The sequence below is a fragment of the Pseudoliparis swirei genome, chromosome 23, assembly GCF_029220125.1.
Source record: "Pseudoliparis swirei isolate HS2019 ecotype Mariana Trench chromosome 23, NWPU_hadal_v1, whole genome shotgun sequence".
Taxonomy (NCBI): Eukaryota; Metazoa; Chordata; class Actinopteri; order Perciformes; family Liparidae; genus Pseudoliparis; species Pseudoliparis swirei.
The window spans coordinates 6998220-7017470 of record NC_079410.1 but is presented as its reverse complement, the minus strand read 5'-3'; the positions used below and the strand labels follow the sequence as shown (position 1 = coordinate 7017470).

The 19251-nt window shown below is 41.2% G+C and overlaps 1 protein-coding gene across 1 annotated transcript; it reads right to left on the bottom strand.

Annotated features, from left to right (window-relative positions):
- Nucleotides 1-11091, bottom strand: paqr4a (progestin and adipoQ receptor family member IVa). The gene is made up of 3 exons (XM_056406881.1): nucleotides 10123-11091; nucleotides 6024-6242; nucleotides 1-4219 (listed from the first exon to the last, which is right to left on the bottom strand). Exons 1-3 carry the CDS (start codon nucleotides 10394-10396, stop codon nucleotides 3786-3788), a joined length of 927 nt encoding a protein of 308 aa, XP_056262856.1. The 5' UTR covers nucleotides 10397-11091; the 3' UTR covers nucleotides 1-3785.
- Nucleotides 11092-19251: the final 8160 nt, after the last annotated feature.

Below are 19251 nucleotides of genomic sequence, written 5' to 3'. Positions count from 1 at the left end.
GCAGTTTTAAAAATATAGACTTCAGTTTATTGCACAATCGTTGCTGGAGACTGAGGAGTGTGAGAGTCTGTCTGTTACACAGGACAGATGTTAACGTGGGACAGATGTGTGAATGTCTGCACTCGTGCACATTAATTTACAAGCAGACTGGATAATGAGGCTCTCTGGGGATGCGGTCGGCTCCCCCATCAGTGCAGAGAACATAAATCTGACAACGTACTGATCTCATGGTTGCGTGGGTTCTGCTGGAGAACTCATACACACATGTGAACATATACACGGTCGGGAAATATTAAATAATCAACCCAGGAGAACAACAGTTTTACAAACTGTGGGTTATTTCCATGTGCCTGCGGCGTGGCTGCAGTAATGCCGTTGCAGTGCACATGGACCTCCTCTAGATGGAGCCACACTTACTCCGCTGTCAGTTGAAAACGTTGCAAGATGTGATAACAGACAGACCCTCCAGAAAGCTCCCTTCATCCTAAAGGACAGGCCTCGTCTCATTATCTGTACACATAGACCAGTGTCGTCGTTAAGGATCCACAGAATAACAGTAATCAGAATAATCAGTATATAACAATACAGGTAGTCCATTATAAACAGGTCATAAACAGGCTATCCGGCACCTGTGTTTTATATTAAAAAATGAATTTTGTTTCGTTAGTGACGTGTGATGTCTTTTTTCTTCTGCTTCTTCTTCATTTAACATACAGACAAAAGGACAAAGAGCAATATTTCTGGCCAGGTTCCACTCGTGCAACATGGATTTGAGAGAAATACCTCCCCTTTCCACCTTTTGTCTCCCTTCTGTCCAATCGGTGAGCCAGTAACGAACAGACTGGACGAAGAGGGCAGGTGGAGGTGGAGGAGGAGGGTCTCGCGGCCATGTTTCAGACAGTGGAGCTCAGGGCCCTGGATGTTACAGCTACTGTTATGGCACCCTGAGAAGTGGGAGACCCAGGATGTTGGAGCCGAGCCCTCCGCGACGGCGGATCCGAGAGCTCGGCCAACGGACGCATATATCGACTTTCCCGTTGCATATCCTTCGGCTGATAATGCATAGATAGACCAGCGGTAGTCACGAGCTATTCACACGCTCGCCAAGATTCAAAATCCGTCTCTCCCACGCGTCGAGAAAAAGTGGTTCCATTTAAATGATCAGAAGCATTCTTAGTTGGGGTCACACAAGGTCAAACAACTCTACATCACCACTGAAACCAATTCCCCCCCGTGTGTCGTTCACATACATTTGGACACAGCGAAGCAAACACACGTCGTTGATATCAACCGGAAGTCGCTCTACGGGGCACACCCTTAATCCCGTTTCTTCCTATGCTATATTATATTCCCCTAACATATTGTGTACGTATCAAATATGGATCTGGGTATATTGTTTGCACTGTATGGATATATGATCTACATACATGTATTTACAGTATTTATATGGACTTTAAATAGGTTTCAGAATTATAATTTACTTTAATGCAGAGCCCTTTTGAGAACAATGAGCAGCGCCCGCCCCCCCCCCCCCCCCACGTCTCGGAGTGAGTGACTCTGTGGCTATGACGAACAAACGACAAGCGAACGCTATGAGACGTCGGTGTCTGATTTATACCTACTTTCATGCATTATTATCAGTTTAATTTGTTGTCCAATAATACATTAGTTTCCGCTTTTACATTGCACCGCGGTCAGTGTCGTTAATAATCACTGTGTCAGAGTGAGATTCTGTATAGAGGGGGTGGGGGGGCGGGCTGAGGCGAGTGTACGTGATCGCGACTGTGGGAAATCCTCCTTCGCCGATGAGTCGCGGGAAGCAGAGGGCGTGCTACACCTCAGACACGCTGCTGATTTGGCAAAATGAAGCGAGTCTTACGGGATCGGCAACCCGTCTGCGGCCGTCGGCTTCACGTCATTCAGAAAGTAAGGAGTGCCTTTCGGAAAAAAAGACGCCTCACTTCAAACACGAGTCTCGAGAGCAAGTTGCTTTTTTTACTCAAGACTAGTGACTGAAGTACCACGAAAGAGCAAAACATGGGCATTCACACAGAAAGTGGTGAAAGTGAGACGTGACGTGAGGGCACAGGGTTCATTCCCGTCTGGGGGGGGGGTCAGCTTCATAAAGTGCAACTCCACTTTAACCTTTGCTCGGGTGGATGAAAAAAAAAAAGTGCTACTGCAGAGCAAAAGCGTCGCACTTAAATAAGAAAGCGTAAATAAAGTCAATAATGTGCACCATTCTGTGGCAGTAACGACTGATGTTTATAAACCATCACCATCGAGAGCCGATGTACAAATAGACATCCAAATACCGTCGAACGATCTTTAAAAACAGAGCACATTAGACACAGATACCATCTCTAGAAGAGGGCGGCGCGGGTTTCTAATGTCACTAAAATGTGTTTTTTCTTGGCTGATTATTGTGAATGTGGTAGGAATGGCAACGCTTAGAGACAGACTTGCTCTGCGATATTACTGCGTGACCGAGGAGTCAAAATTGTTGGAAACAGAAGAGTGTGTGGAGAACATGAGGAGCTAATCCTTGGGATTTTCTCTGACCTCTAATTTGACCTGTCGGCCTGTGATCCTGCACAGCAACAACGCAAACAGTTTAAGCAGCTGACAGCAAATAAATAAAACACAATAAATATAATATATATATACATATTTCATTAGTGTTTTGTGCATATTGTGCCAATAAGCAGGTCTTTTTTCTCTGCAATTCATCTAAACCGGGTCGAATTGTTTAGGAACTTCGAATTATATTTAAAAGATATTAAAAAGTTGGCAATTTTTAAGTAGAAACTGCTTAATCTCACGCTCTAATGTACACATGGTGGCATTTCAGTGTAAAACTCAGTGTGCCCGTTTGTTTTCTACAGAAACTTCAAAGTTACACAACCTCATCTTCCATTTAAGGAAATAGTAACAACATTAGTTGGTTGAAGAAATGCCTGAATTTCACTGTCACTGGGCTCAGGTGAGAATAAAACAGTTGCACAATATGATTGTAACGTGTGGTACGAACCACCTAAAGCAAGTCAAGCTCAAATGTGCTCCTACGCTCAGGAATGAACCCCCTCCCCCGTCTTATATTCCTCGTCATCTTGCGACGGTGAGGATGAATCAGTTTGACACGTAAAGAAGTCGTGGCACAAAACAGACAGAACAGCCGCTTCCAGGAAAACTCCGTGGAAACTCTAGAAGTGCTTTGTGCCACACTGACAGTATGTACATGTAGTATAAAAATATAGGCGTGAGGGTGTCTGAGTGTGCGTTGTGTGTGTGTGTGTGTGATGAGTTGAGCTATGGATGTGCTGCATAGGTAGCAACAGTGACATCTGAGGAACTCGCGCGTGTGATATCTTCTTAACCGACCGCATCGAGTAAAACTTCAATTGTTACGCGAAGGCTTGAAACTTACCTTTTAGGGCCTTTTCTTAAGACGCTTTAGTGTTCAATACTCAGTCGCGTTAGTGTTTAAAACCTTTCCGTTGAGCTGTGTGTGTGTGTGTGTCCGGATACACCTGTGCGTCCACGTTGACGGAGACTGAAAGAGTCGAAATGCTTGTGCGTGTTACTCGACATACTTTTGCACAAAGTACCAAGATGGACGTAGATATGAACCTTCTGAGTTTGAACCACAGTGTCTCACCTCGCTGCATCAGGTCCACCCCCCCTCCCCTCAAAGGTCCTTTCACCTGTTACACAGCAAAGTGCTCCTTGTGAGGGGTCCGGGGGGCTGCAGGAGTGTGTGTGTGTGTGTGGGGGGGGGGGAGGGGTCAGTCTGAGGGACAGTTGTAGGTGTTGATCCACAGCAGGTCGTCCAGCACGCCCCAGTGCAGGTACAGGATGGAGCCCACCACCAGCACGTGCATGATCTGGTGGCTGTTGCACCAGTAGTCAAAGAGGCCCGGGCTGAAGCGCTCAGGGATGCGCGTGATGTTGATGATCCCGCCGAGCACGGCCAGCGCGTCCATCGTCAGGAAGTGGCGCAGCGAGGTGGGGCTGCCGCCGCCGACGCCCGCCCAGCGCAGCAGGAAGAAGGAGAAGCGGAACAGCGCCTGCGAGGCGAAGGAGCGCAGCCGGCGAGCGCTGCTCCGAGCCGTGACGGCGCAGTAGATGGTGTGGCTGGACAGCAGGATGTAGACCGTCAGGGCCGCGGTGCGGGTGAACGGGTAGCACAGCAGCGTGCTGTAGACGATGGGCAGCGCCCCTGAGGCCAGACAACACACAAGAGGAGAGTCAGCGGAGGGACGGCGCGTTGACGGCGGCCGACTCAGCAGCTGCGAGCCGAGAGCCTCGGCGCACAGAGGTCAAATAGTTTGAGCGGAGGGCGCGACGCAGCGCTTTTTGAGAGCAGCGTGCGGATCCAATGACGGGGAGTTGTGTCGACGGCAGCACTCCACTCCCGTGAAAGTCATGTGCAAGTCTCTGACTAACTGAATAACTACGCTTTCCACATGGGGTAACTAAAAATAATAAATAAAAGGTTTCAGCCGGGGGAACGTTTGATACGTCGCGTTCATACCGAGAGCTCCTGATCAGCGGAGGAGCCGCGACTTTGACTCAGAGAAGTTCTGATCTATTGGACTCATCTAGACCAGTGGTCCCCAAACTATGGCCCGCGGGCCGGATACGACCCGCCTCCACATTTGGCCCGGCCCCCTGAACAATACCAGAGACGCATTATGATTTAAAAATAAAAAAATATGTATTTATTTTTCTGTCCAGCCACGCAAATCCTAGACTAGCCGCTGTTAAATAGAACGGACTAATGGCGAAAAGCTTAGGTAAGACAATAAATAGTGTTATTTATTTCCTGACTTTTTTTTCTGTGAAGATCCCGGAAAGGGTTATTTATATTTGGTTATGTGTGGCTTTCTGGAAAACAATAAATGTTTACATTTAGGCACCCCTGCGATCGTCACACTTTTTCTGTTACAAACTGACCCCGGCCCCCATCAGAGAAGGGAAAAGTTATGTGGCCCTCACAGGAACAATTTTGGGGACCCCTGATCTAGACGATTCAGATACTCGATGAATCAATTATTTTATAAGCCGATTGACACAGTTAATCTTTAAGCCATTATTTAAGTAAAAATGAAAAAGAAATGCTCAAATCCAGCTTCTGACATTGAGATTTTCAGATTTTTTTTGATCTATATCATAGAGAATTAAATATATTTGGGTTTTGGACAGTTCTTTAAACAAAGCGGGAATTGTGATGGGACTTTTTATCCAATTTCTTTCCGAAAATTCATAAACAAGGCTAATAAATAATGAATCATCAGTTGCAGCCCTAGACTGAAGCTTTTACGTTGCTAACAAGAAGTTAAATGAGACGACAAAACCGTCATCGCGTGACGAGTCGGCCTTTTGGCGGTGACTAAGTCATGTGATCTGGCGATTGAAGATCATCATCAAAAATCATAAAGGTGGTGTTTATTTGCGAAGATCGTGAACTTATGTTTGCCACAAACTTTTCTTTAATAATCTAAAAAACATTGGAGGATCCCACTGGCTTCGTCGAGGTCGCCGGTGCAGGGCTGGATACCAAGAACCGAGCAATCGACCCGCTGTGAACAGCCACGGGCCGAACGGGCCCCGCGCCAGTGTTATAAAGCCCCGACATCCAGGCTCATGACACAATTAATTATTACTGTATTATTGGAATAATATGTATTTTATTGCTAAGCCAAATTGCTTGTTCATAACCATAAAACGAGTGAAAAATATTGCCCCTGTCATTTTGGTTTTAATAGGCTTATACAGGCAGCATGGGCAGATCAATAATCATATCAGAACTTGGATCATTACTTTTATTGGCCAATTGACAAATACGTTGTTACTAATCAGTGCCGGTGCACCTCGAAGCAGAACGCTGCCGAGGTCAATCACAGACGATCAATTAAGAAAAAGTTTCCCCCTTCAAAGTAAACGGATCATACATTTTCAGAAGGCAAAGAATCCCAAAACGATGACGGTGAATCGAGCCGCCGAGCTCCAGGAGGACCTACCCAACGTGTTGATCATGCAGATGCCGCACACGTCGAGCTTGAGGAGGGTGTGGTAGACGGGCTCCCCCCCCTCGTGGTTCATGAAGAGGTGGTAGAGCACGGAGCCCAGCTGGGGCGACAGGCATGCCAGGAAATGCACCACGCCCAACCACGTGACGCTGATCTGAGACCAGGGGATGTTGACAGGCAGCAGCACCAGGAAGCACACCAGAGGGATGCCTGAAGAGGGAAGGGCAAGGAGACAGAGAGGCGGATTCACCTTTTTATTTCATTAAAGCCGAAGCTCCCGTCAAAGACTCGACAACCCGAAACACTTTTGACATGAGAACGCTCCTCTCGTCCACGATAAACAAAACACATCCAGGTCACTTTACGTATTTTGAACCGTGACATTTGTAAAGCCTGTGACATATTTTGAAGGAGTATCTGCCGTCAGACGTTTCTCCTCGTGGGCGTCCAGTGATTGACAGAAAACGATGCCCGATCTAAGTGCTCGCCAGTGTGAAAGCCATCAGGTCAGACGGGAGAGAGAGAAACACCACTCTGACGAAGACGAGCGAAGGTGTCGTGTTTATCGCGATGGATTCTCTGGCTCGGGGCTTTCAGACGTGTGGACGTGTTGGTTTTTTTTCCAAACTGAACAAGGAGGTCCTGTGAAGGGCTTCCCACCGTGTGCAGAAACACCAGCGAGAATAACGTGTGGCTCCGATGTTACCGCGGGTTCCTCCGTCGGGCCGGAGGGGTGAGGGCGTTCATGCCACGCGAGCATAAATCTATTGAAATGCGATCCAGGCACAGTTGTTTTGCGATCATTTATCACTCTCCCACATATTGCCCTGCCGTACCCTTTTTTTGGTTTTATGCTCACTCGGCCTTTTCCCAATGTCACGGCATTCGTCCCGGCCCGGTGACACCGGCGGTGCCTTCTACTGTAACACGTCTATTTTAAGTGTGTTATCTCCTCCTCCTCCTCCCCCACCCCACTCGTCCTGAGCTGACCGGGCCGCGCTCGGCTCCAGAGCGACTTCCTCTGAAGGCGTGAGCGGCCGCTGAGCTGCCGGCAGGAGGATGTTTTTCAGTTTATATGCAAAAACAAACCCGCCGGTGAAACTCCACCTGCAGCGTTAAGAAGCGACAGCGCTCCGCCTTAAGTCGGAAAGCTCCGCCGCACTGCTACTAAATCTGGAGGAATTAAACGTCGCTGCCGTATTACATATTACGGTGTATGTGAGGTCACGCGCTCGGCTGACGGCACCGGAGTCGTGTAATAAAGACGTCCGGGGCCACTTCCCCGATGACCGCTGCCGCAGCTGATTCTGTGTCAGCCGGCGGTCGGAAGTGAAGAGATGACCGACAGAATGAGAAAGTTGTCTGATTCTCCGTAGTCTGTGAACACCTGCACTCGCTTACAGCTGTAGGATGTAATCTGATGTAGGATGTATTCTGATGTAGGATGTAATCTGATGTAGAATGTATTCTGCTGTAGGATGTAATCCGATGTGTATAGGATGTATTCTGCTGTAGGATGTATTCTTATGGCAGTTTAATCATACCAGACTGAGAACAGAATAACACCATACAGATTTCTAACAAGCCGACACATCAGTCTTCCCTCTGGCTGCACAGATTAACACATTAGTGCAATTAATTTTGCTTCGCACCAATCTATTAAAATAATGTCATGTTGTTGTGTAACGATGACACTTCTGACGAGATGAAAAAGCCACGTTTCATTATGTGCAGCTCAAACATCTGTCGAACTTCTAAAAGCCCTCGTTGTAGTTAAAGGAACAGTGTGGAACATTTAGGGAGATTAATTGGAAGAAATGGAATTTAATATGCATAACTATGTTTTAGTTGGTGTATAATCAACTAACACTGAGAAGTGTTGGGTTTTCGTTGAGCTAGAACATAGACGCTATATAAGAAGTGGACCTCGTCAGCGTGACGTCACCAATGGTTTGTGGACGGCTGTTTTGAAGCCTCGAGTATGGCGATATCGAGTTGTATTATCAGCTGTGAACTGTAATAAACGGGAAGCAAAGATACGAACTGGCTGGAATCTCTTCGTAAAAGCGAGTGAGGATCAGGATCTGCTCCCGCAGCCAGCCCAGTGGCTCGTCACTAAAACACGCTCCGCTTCATGGCCTATTTGACTCCCAATGGACCATCGTTCACTAAATAAACACCATGCTGTATTGAAGAAGACTTAACACGAGGAATTGAGACCATAAACTCGTGTTTACAATGTTTACTGAGGTAATAAATCAAGTGAGACCCTACTGGAGGGAACCTTTGCTTTTAGACACTTCCACATTTCACTGTGACACTGTGATATGTTCTCCTGTTTCTTTTATATATATTTATATGCAATTCTTTTTTATCCATTGTAAACTTTTTATTACCGATCTGTTGTGTATTGTCAGCTAAAGACTATAACTGATTGTAGTTTATTACTGCTGCACTTTGGCATGACCTTTTCCTCTAGGACACTCTGTACATTCTGGCAGGGGGACATACGACGGAAATCAGCCTTGCGGCTGTAATTGGGTGCATTTATATTTTAATTTAAAGTGTTCATCAATGTACATTGTCCCTCTCGAACAAATAAAAACTTGAGAAACCAGACGTTGCAGCATGGTTTGAAAAAGTAATTTCTATCGACATCTACATTTTAACTAAATTATAGAGCTCTCTTAATTGATTAGTCAAAGCACAGAAACATAATCTGCATCTACTTTGATTAATCCCGTCAGTCATTTTTTTAAGCAAAACAGTGAAACGACGCTCTCTAGTTCGAGCTCTCCAGCTTTTTGTTTGTCACATATTTAAATCTGAATTTGTGTGTTCGACTGTTATTTGAAGACACAAACTTGTTCTCTGTGAATTTCTAATCGGCATCAGCTTCACAGAATAAATAAAGGAAAAAATATTACTCAAATATTCTAAAGAATACGCCGAAGATAATCATGAGCTGAAGCTCTTCTTGAGTCAACCCTGTGGGGTCATTTATTCTTTAACAATGTGTCGCATCTAAATGTATTATGTGTTTTATATATCAAATCATAACTTAAACCAGCAACTACAGTGGACTAAAACAGCAGTGTTCCCTCTTAAATGTAGAGTAAGTTAATAATGTAAATATCACTAAAACAACCTGCTGTGCCTCAACTCGACTATACAACAGCACATTTAAGTTACTGGTGTTTTCTGCATCGCTTCAATAGACGTATAAACCAAAACAAGCTTATCTATTCAAATATTCTCAGTTGACCAAAAGAAGAAATTATTCAAATGCAGTGCAGCGTCTGGATCGGCATCCTGCCGCAGAAACACGACCTGACAGGTACATACTGTACAGAAAGTACCTGTACAGGTACATGAACAGTATCACAGTAGCTGTACAGTACCTACAGTCTATATGTACAGTACATGTACATGAACAATATCACAGCATCTACAGTACCTGTAAAGTACCTGTACAGTACATGAACAGTATCACAGTAGCTGTACAGTATCTAAAGTACCTGTAAAGTACCTGTAAAGTACCTGTACAAGAACTGAACAGTATCACAGTACCTGTACAGTACCTGTACAATAACTGAACAGTATCACAGTACCTGAACAGTATCACAGTATCTGTAAAGTACCTGTACCTGTACTGTAAAGTAGCTGTACAGTATTACAGTAGCTGTACAGTACCTGAACAGTATCACAGTACCTGTAAAGTACCTGTACAGGATTACATTAGCTGTACAGTAGCCGTAAAGTACATGTACAGTATTACAGTAGCTGTACAGTACCTGTAAAGTACCTGTACAGTATCACAGTAGCTGTACAGTACCTGTAAAGTACCTGTACAGGATTACAGTCGCTGTACAGTACCTGTAAAGTACCTGTACAGTATCACAGTAGCTGTACAGTACATGTACAGTATCACAGTAGCTGTACAGTACCTGTAAAGTACCTGTACAGTATCACAGTAGCTGTACAGTACCTGTAAAGTACCTGTAAAGTACCTGAAGGCTACTGCTGAGTGTTCAAAGTCAAAGTCACAGCGGCTCCTGGAATCTGTCCTGCTGACTAAGCGTTTACTCACCGTGAGTGTAGATGTTCCCAAGTTCATTGTGCAGGTAGAACAGGCTCCTGATGCAGTCGTGCATGGAGGAGATCGGCCGGTATCCCGTGAGGACGTACTTGTTAAACTGAAGATGTGGCGGGGAGCTCGTCCAGTCCAGCAGCCTCGGCTCGTTTAAAAAAACCATCGCAAATAAGGCGGTTAAAAGGACTCCGCCGAATAAGTAGAAAACAGACTGCACGCCGATATATACATTGAATAAGATGATGGCCACTAACACCGCGTGGGACACCATTGGTGCGGCGTGTGGCGGTGACTCTATTGTGCTGTTGGCCGCGACGTCGAGTCTCTCTCAGCGCCGCCGCTGTTCGCGTTCAACCGCCGGTACCCGCGTGAGCGTCACCCGCGAGGCTGGAGGCAGACACGAGCAGCCGCGTACATGGCGCGCGCTCGGGACGGTCATTACACCCGGCGTGTGAACGGTGACCGCGCGGCGACCGACTGCCCGGAGCGCTGGAGATGCAAATCGTCCCTCGTCATGTTAAAAGCCACTTCCTCCTCAGTCGATTGGCATTCCGGTGCAGCGGCGGCGGGCGTGAAGGATGCTGCTCGCGAGCGGCGCGGTCCATCCGACTCCAGATGATGCTAAACTGTCACCTAGCGGTCAGATTTCAGGTGGAGGAACTATCGGGTGACAAGCTTCGCTTTGGTGAAAGAAAACGGGAGTCAGCTACGAGACGCTGTTTAAAAAAATAAATAAACAACCTCAGACGAGATCTGGGAGTCTGGAGCCGAGGTTTTTTTTGGGGGGGGGGCTGCGGGGTTAGCAAGCCGGGTCGGCTACCGATGTCCTGAGACGGGGGAGGAAGAAGCAGATATTTCAGCCGGGTGACTCCACGCACACGCGGTCCGGTCCGTGAAGCTCGGTTTCTCTTTCTTCAACATCCGTTGTATGTAGTCGTTTCCCACCATTGTGTCTCGCTGACTGTATTCTTTGCAATGCAGAGTCTTCCCTGGCGGCCTGTTCGTCCCCTGCATTGCCTTTACACAAGTGTCAAGCTACAATGAACAACGAGCGCGACGCTTCCGGTTATTGATTTCAAAATAAAATCCCGATCGAGATTTATTTGAGAGTTTTGGCTAGAGCATAATTAATTTAAATTTTAAATTTTTTGTATACCCCTTGATTAGCTTTAGAGGGCTTTACAATATGTACACATATGACATCCTCTGTCCCGGGACTTCACATTGGCACAGGAGAAAGGGAAGACACCTGAGGGAGCGCAACCGAGGAGGATCCCTCTCCCTGGATGGATAGAAGTCCAATAAATGTCATGTGTACAGAATGAGTAACATGACAGAGTTACAACACATTCAATATGACAGACATTATTCGAATAAAATAAGAGTAGTAGGAATAATGAACAAGTTACGACTACCAAAAATACCAACAGCAGTGGATATACGAGAGTAATTATGATAGTAAAAGCAGTACACACATTTTGTTTATGTATAATTAACACCATGTATTGATGTAGTCATAAACACAACAATAAACATCAACAATACTTCAGTCATTTGATGTTTCACTGTCTCTTTCAAAATGAACGTAAAAGGGGGAAAACAAGTGAACCAATACAATTTGGTCGCAAAAATAAACAACATAACATAACAGCCCGTACATGCTCATTGTTCAGTTGAGTTGAGCTAACATGGTTACATTAAATAGACAAGATGCAGCTGTTGATGCCTTTACTGTGGCCTAGTGCAGATTATTTATTGTCACCATTGACCCTTCATTTCTACTGGAATAAATCTGTTTCACGCTAGATTTTCTTTGACAAATTACAATTTAATTAAAGAACATGCACCATGTGAGAACATCTTAAATGCAGGAATACTTTGAAAGACAGATCCACAAGACTATAGGACCCATCTTAATTGTTGATGTGTATTCTAAAACAAACCAAACCAACAGACACCCAGTGAACCACTCTTTATGTATGGGGCTGTAAACAAGCTGCACACTTTTCCTACTTCGTAATCCAGCTTTCTCTTTAAAAAAACAATAATAATTCAACAGTGATTTTTATAGAAAGCTGACATTTTATTTTGAAGGCGAAATCTTTTAACTTCTGGTCTTATTCTGTTTCACTGGGTGTAGTTTCCTGCTGCTTGGCTGCACTCAGCAGTCTAAATGCCAACACTAACTGAGCTACAGTTTCCTTCCACACAGACGTAATTATTCTCGTAACAATCTGATCTCTCATCATGAACAGAAAGAACATACTTTTTTTAAAATATATATATATATATATATATAAAAATATATTGATTACAGCTAAAACATGTGTTTTATTTCTCTAGTGATAATATAATCACGGAAATAATGTAGGTCAGCCCTTCAAGAATGTTTCCAAGGGCCTACTTTAGTTACTCGGTAATCAAAATGTATTTTTATTATATAAATTATGGAAGTCTTAGATTTTAATCATGAGAAATCAGGTCTATAAATAGCTCAGAAACCTGAGTTTGAGTGAAGCGCTCAAACATCATATTTTCTTGTAATGCTTGACTCAAACTTCCAAACAGCAACACAAATAATGTCACTCTGGGGTCAATTGTTCTGTTATTACTAAACAAACGAAATAGATGCACTTGGATCTAGACGTTTCCGAGGAGCCCCTGAAGGCACCAGGTGACGCGCTGTAATTCCCTAACATTCTAAAAAATTTTTAAAAATTTCCAATTTTTTTTAAAAAATAATTTCTTTAAAAAAACAAATTTTTAAAAGAAGAAAATTTTTTTGAAATTAAATTTTGGGGGAAAGGGGAATTAAAACCCCTTTGGAAAACAATTAGGAGAAAAGGCCTGGTTAAGAAAAATACTTCGGTTAACCCAAATAAAGTTATCAACCAAAAATCGCAGAACAAACGTTGACCATACAGTGGGATACCGCAGCTGGGCTCAATCAACTTAAAGCCTTGTTACTCACTATGCTACGAAGCATCATGTATAACAAAATCTCCAAGATTGACCAATTCCAACGTTGAGAGCTTAGATTGATGCTACTAAAAGCCAAAGTACAGGAGAAGTGTATTCTATATGTTCCCCAAATCGGGGTCTGATGAGCATACTTGAAGTAGAGCACCCAAGGCCGGAAGTAAAGAACTGCTTGCAGTAACAGATATTGTGCATAGATTTTCGATTGTCATATAAACTTATCGGTAATTGATAATTTGGTTACACAGGTTAGTCCTAACCTGTTTTTACATCTACATTATCAGTTTAACTTTTAGGAAACATGCCAATTAGCTCGAGCATTCGAGCCACTGTGACATATAATGTGTTTTTAAAAGTTGTTTTATAATGTATTGTACAGTAAGTTCATCCGATTCCTTGAGAAACCATGGCAATTGGAAGTACAATGTAGTCAATCTGAGCAAGATAATATATTCATGATGTATCAGACTTACAAAAAGACTTATGTGTCAGATGGAAGACGTTGTACTATGCCTTAAATAAGGATATATTTTACACAGTGAAGCTGAATTGAAAGTATTTACGACATATACATTAAATGTCAGACACTGAAAGTAAAAGTAGCATAATGGTCAAACAAGGTATTACAAGACCAGATAATTAAGTGGCCAGAATAGACTATAGCCTATCTTGAAATAATAATGTTATTAGATAAATTTGTAATCTAACATGAACATCACTAGCGCTTTATACTGTTTGACAGACAATTGTTGTCTAAAACTAGACCCTTATTTACAAGAAAGTCAACAGACTAAGGTGAATAGTCAGGTTCAGCAACGGTTAGAGCACGGGATCTTCATTCAAAGGACATCATGTAGCTCGCGTTTACGTGATATGTCATGAAGCTCTTTCCAAACCAAGGTCTAATCGGAAGACCGTAAGACAACCACATATGACAGTATAAATCAACTGTAAAATATCATCAGATTTAAGGCAAGACAGATGTTCACTGAAGTGAATCAACAGCCATAGACACTAACCCGACTATTATCAATGATTCTATACCTGGCAATATTAGACAACACATAAAACTCCAGTTATAATTAATATGCTCAAGTTAGATTATAAATTTATGTTCATCGAACACCTTTCTATTAAAATATTAAAGGCAATCTTAATGTGACCAAACTGATTGAACATGAAGTATGAAATTGATTAACAAGGTAATACAGGTTAGAGTAGATACGATTTCATTTCCTAAAAAGCATCAGGTGTCATCATCGATTATTCTGTCTAACTGCATCTGGTATTGGATAAATGAGCCCTTACTATCTATAAGTAGTCATGAAACCAGAATTTACTAGTGTAACAGTAACAGTCATTAACTTAATGATAGTTTTTGAATTAGAGTCATTACAAGGGTTCTAAATACAAGAACATCGTCCTGAATTTAACGTTTCACTGGGTCATTCAACGAATTAAAATAATTTCGGAATACAGTAAGTTTTTAATAGTCTAGTTGTAAAGTCTACTCTAAAAGCACATCTAAGTGTCAAGCTTATCGTAGGACAGCAGATCAGTCGGCATTGTTACCTCAAGACAGCGAGCTTAAACTTGACATGCTATAGTACTCTAGTGGACAGTGGCTCAAAGTCTGCAGGCTTCTAGGCTTATCTTTGTTCCTGCTCTGTGGTCACATTCCAACTGAGATCTCGTGAACCCAACTAATTCTACATGTTATCACTGGAACATACTCATTCACTCAGAGCAATTCCTGACATAGTGCAAGAAGTTAAGCTAAGTTGCTACTTTAATTTTTAGCTAGGTATTACGCAATAATGACTAACAAGTGAAAACAGTTACAATTAAGGAGTACGACTATTTCACTGAGGGTATACCTAAAATATAAAATGATATTTAATGAAGAAGGTTAATACCCTTGAAACACTAAATCTGAAGCTCAAGCCAAGTACAGCGGTATACAGGATGAATTAAAATAATAAATATTCATCAGAATAACTTGATTGATTTCGAAAGCTTAACAACTAGTCTATCGACAATGAGTAAGAATGGCGCAATAGTCGAAAATCTTGAATGTTTAATCAAAATTTAATTCTTTCATTTTGTTTGTGATGGATATAAGCTAGAATCTCCAAGTCAGACACAAACCTCATGACAATTTAAAACAGACTCCGTGGTGGAATAAAATTTAATTGGCCTACATTTAATGAAGTTAAAATGCAAAATAATTGTTAATGTAAACATGAATGATTAACGATACTGAAACCTACATGACAGTTGAGTCACCGTACATGCTATATTCTCTCATTCAGGGTTTGATTACAGAGATAATTAGTGTCAAGTGTATCCCTAACTACAGTTGTTTCAACCCTGAGATAAAGAAAACCTTAAGATAAAAATAGATGGAAAGTACACATGAAACCTAGCAAGTCATAAAACCATACTGATAATAAATCAAGAAATGAGGAGAAGCATGAAGTTAAATCAGTTTTAATCTCAATTTATAACTACATGATAATTTGCCAGAGTCAATAAATAATTTCAGACAAGCTAAATGCTTAACATCATGATTAAAACTCTCAATAACTAAACTTTTATGTACATTTGCAACTTTGATTACCAATAACATTAAATACAATATTAAATAATTAAATGCTATGATTATAGTTCTATAACCAATTTAATAAGAAAGACAATATATTATAAACTAAGAGCATCATTTCTATCATATGGAAGTCGATGCTATTTGATCTTACGCTGGAGTAGATTTATAATTTTTTATACTTGATTAAATAATATTTCTGAAATAACAAATGACCGCAGTAAAGGTAATTTGTTCTACGATATTTAACAATGTGGTGTTGATCCATAGAGATCTGCAACAATCAGAGTTTACTACTGACCAACAATTATGAAAATGCAAGATTAATACAGCTATTAAAGTGCAGATGCAATGGTGCTCTTATACACCAGATCTGAATGATAGGAACGTACTTTGTATCAACTGCTGCAGTAGCCAATGTCCACGTAACAGCAATGGATTTCACACACGTATTGCAACAAACCTCATTTACAATCCATGATTAATGATACTACAGTTCAACACTGCTCCTAAGAATGTATAATTTTTCCACAGATATCAATTATTTAAAATAGAATAACCTATCAAGGTTAATATGTTGCTGAGCAACTCTTCATTAGCTAGATCTTTTTACTGGAAGTTTTAAACAATATCCTGACAATGTTAACAAGCCTAGATAATTTAACTGTAATATGAGCATCCAAATTTTGAAATGCGAATCTATAAGATAATGAAGGAATACAAATTAAGTCAATTATAACAAGAATGTAGATCCATATGTAAAATGAATGAATACCTCAAGCTGATCAAACCAATTTACTTATTGAGAAACATTTTTCCGTGAGTGTACAACTAGAAACTTACTAATCTGATCACATCTATAGAACTTCATGAAGATCACTGAGTTTAGCCACTAATGTAATGAACGATCGACCTGGACGACTTACACCGAAGCTTGACTTGACTTGGTGATAATCTATCTGTAGATCTTGTCAGACACCGAGCAAACCATATACAAGTTGGAATGCATCATTGAAAATCACGACTATGTGAAACATTATCAGCTATAGCAAGAGCATCTGAATTCTTGATTGAAGAACCTCACAGTAACACTTATGAAAAACATGTAAACATTGGCTGATTCTGAAATTGTAAAGACCTCACAGTGTTGAATGTCACTTACAGTCCTAGGAATAAACATAATTTGCAAGCTGTTTGGGACTGTCCAATGCAGTATACATTGAAGGTTTACATTTCACAAGCTTGTATTGTTGAGACGTAAGTAGCACAGTCAACATTTAAGCAAACAGTTCACTTCATCAGGTTGCGTCCCGACTACTCAGAACACTCTTTTGCACTAAAAGCTGCAGAGTGGAGAGAGAGTGGACTGCACCCCTGTGGGATCCTTCTCTGAGTCGCTGTTGGATGTAAGATTTTCAGCCTACAACGAGTGCTAAATCTAATGCACGAGTGATCCAACAGGAATTTGAAAGCATCTGGACACATTACGCAGTTGCGATATTGTGAAGCATCTATGACAGTATCAGAAATAGCAGGGCCCAATACCGCAACAGACTCAAGCCCTCTAGATTCCACAGATCAGCTCATAAACAGTTGCATCAGACGGTATACTGGAAACTAATTAAATGAATTTCGTGAATGCGAAATAAATACTGTGTCAGGAGGCAAATGTGACAGTAATACTGAACAATTATTCTATCGGCTCAGAGATAACTGAAAGCTACGATGTAATCAAATACCTCTGTTACAACGAGGTAAACTATCCATTTCAGCACTTTTTTGTCCACAAGAAAGATACATTAGTAACACAGTCGATGATCACTCTAAACTCCGATTGCGAGCATTTAATACAAGAATCTCAGTTAGCATCTACTAGCAGAGTAGTCAGACTGTATGAAAACTCTGTGGGAACACAGTCTTACATGCACGATTAGTCTGCTGGGAATCAATCAGAGTCAGCTTGCACTTTGCCAGGGACAAAGTATCGAATCCATATGACTCGCTCAAGTAGACGACTCAATTGACAAGCACTAAGAAACCAAATATACTCTAAAATTTGACATTGTTAAATAGCCAGTTGTCACTAAATCCAGATGAAATTTCTCAATGACGAAACAATGTCTTTTCCGATTCATTAAAATCAGCAAAATGTGTTGCCATCGAGTGTTGCTAGAATATGGACTTCATGCTAGAACTAATTTTCCACATTATAACATACTCAGAATCAAAGATCAGAAGACTAAGTGATTACAGACAATTCGTCTAAACTATGATTCATGTGGAATGACTTGTAAATGTTTCAGAAATAAATTACTTGGTGATCTATTTCTTATTAAAATTAAATGTTAGAATCAGATATGTTTAGTTTCTAATAGTAAAACGTTCCATGAACAGTGCATCACATCATGTAAATAAGTCTTTCATCATTCATGACTTGATGTAAATAATACAAATTATTTAAATTGAAAGATAACTAATTCAAGACAATCCTGTAATCTCATAATAATCTCAATGGCACTTGTAAATTATGATGCTGATAACTTCATTTATTGTTAAATTTATTTAGATATGATTAAGTTCTTCTAATCAATAAGAAATAATTAGTCTATTCTTAGATGTGCTGGCTTCATTGACTTCAATTATTCTTATTAAAAAAAATTCATGAATATATCACTTAGTATAATCAACTGAATTAAAAAAAAACTTATCTAAATATCTTTTTTAGTAAATTCAATATTATTTATTTAGTTATAAACTGTTTTACTGGACTATCTTAATTTAACACGGGTTTAGTTCATTATTTGCCTTATCAGAAAAAAAAATTTGGTTTCAGTATTCAATAGATCTGACATGTGCTTACTTAAGTTAAGACTTCGAATATTAGTTGAAGTTGACAGTAATCATTATATGATCATGAACACGACATCTTTTATCTGCAGTCCTGAAAAGTCAGCAACCAGGATTTGTAGTAGTTACTACTCGTGATTTGCAGTTATTCATTCAAACTTCACGCAAATATCTCAGATCGTTGCAGTTGCTGCGTTGCATTCGTGACATTTTGTAAAAATTACGCTGAATGAAAAACATAATTGCCAGCTAGGAAAAACTAAACATATAGAATTCATAACTTGAAAATCATTAGATTGATAATGCTCACTGTGCAAAATACACTGAGCCTTTTACTTGACGCATACTCACCACACAAATAACACTCTCCAGCTAACTTAGACAGCTGCAGTGTTGATTAAGGAAGTTAACTCTTTATCAGTACGCGCCGTCGTTTACCTGGTAGACTCCTAACTCAAACTGATTTGAGCGGCTATGAGCCCAGCATGAGATACTTGAGGTTATGATTTACCAGTCACACAAGCATGTTGCAGAAGTTCATCGGTTAGCATCAGCTAACAAACAGTTAAAACATTACTAATCTGTTTACTAAAGCCGTTGTAATTCTAAAGTCTGTACTCAGCAAGTCTATAATTCAAACAGCAGCCATATCGTATGTAATGCAGGAATGACTAGATGTGAGCAGTTCAAGGAAAATA

Excerpts from the sequence above, each read along its gene's own strand:
- paqr4a (XM_056406881.1), bottom strand. The coding sequence starts at position 10,396 with ATGGTGTCCCACGCGGTGTTAGTGGCCATCATCTTATTCAATGTATAT. Across the intron at positions 6,243-10,122 it reads TGGGAACATCTACACTCACG|GCATCCCTCTGGTGTGCTTC; the intron begins GTGAGTAAACGC and ends TTCCCTCTTCAG. Across the intron at positions 4,220-6,023 it reads CTGCATGATCAACACGTTGG|GGGCGCTGCCCATCGTCTAC; the intron begins GTAGGTCCTCCT and ends GTCTGGCCTCAG.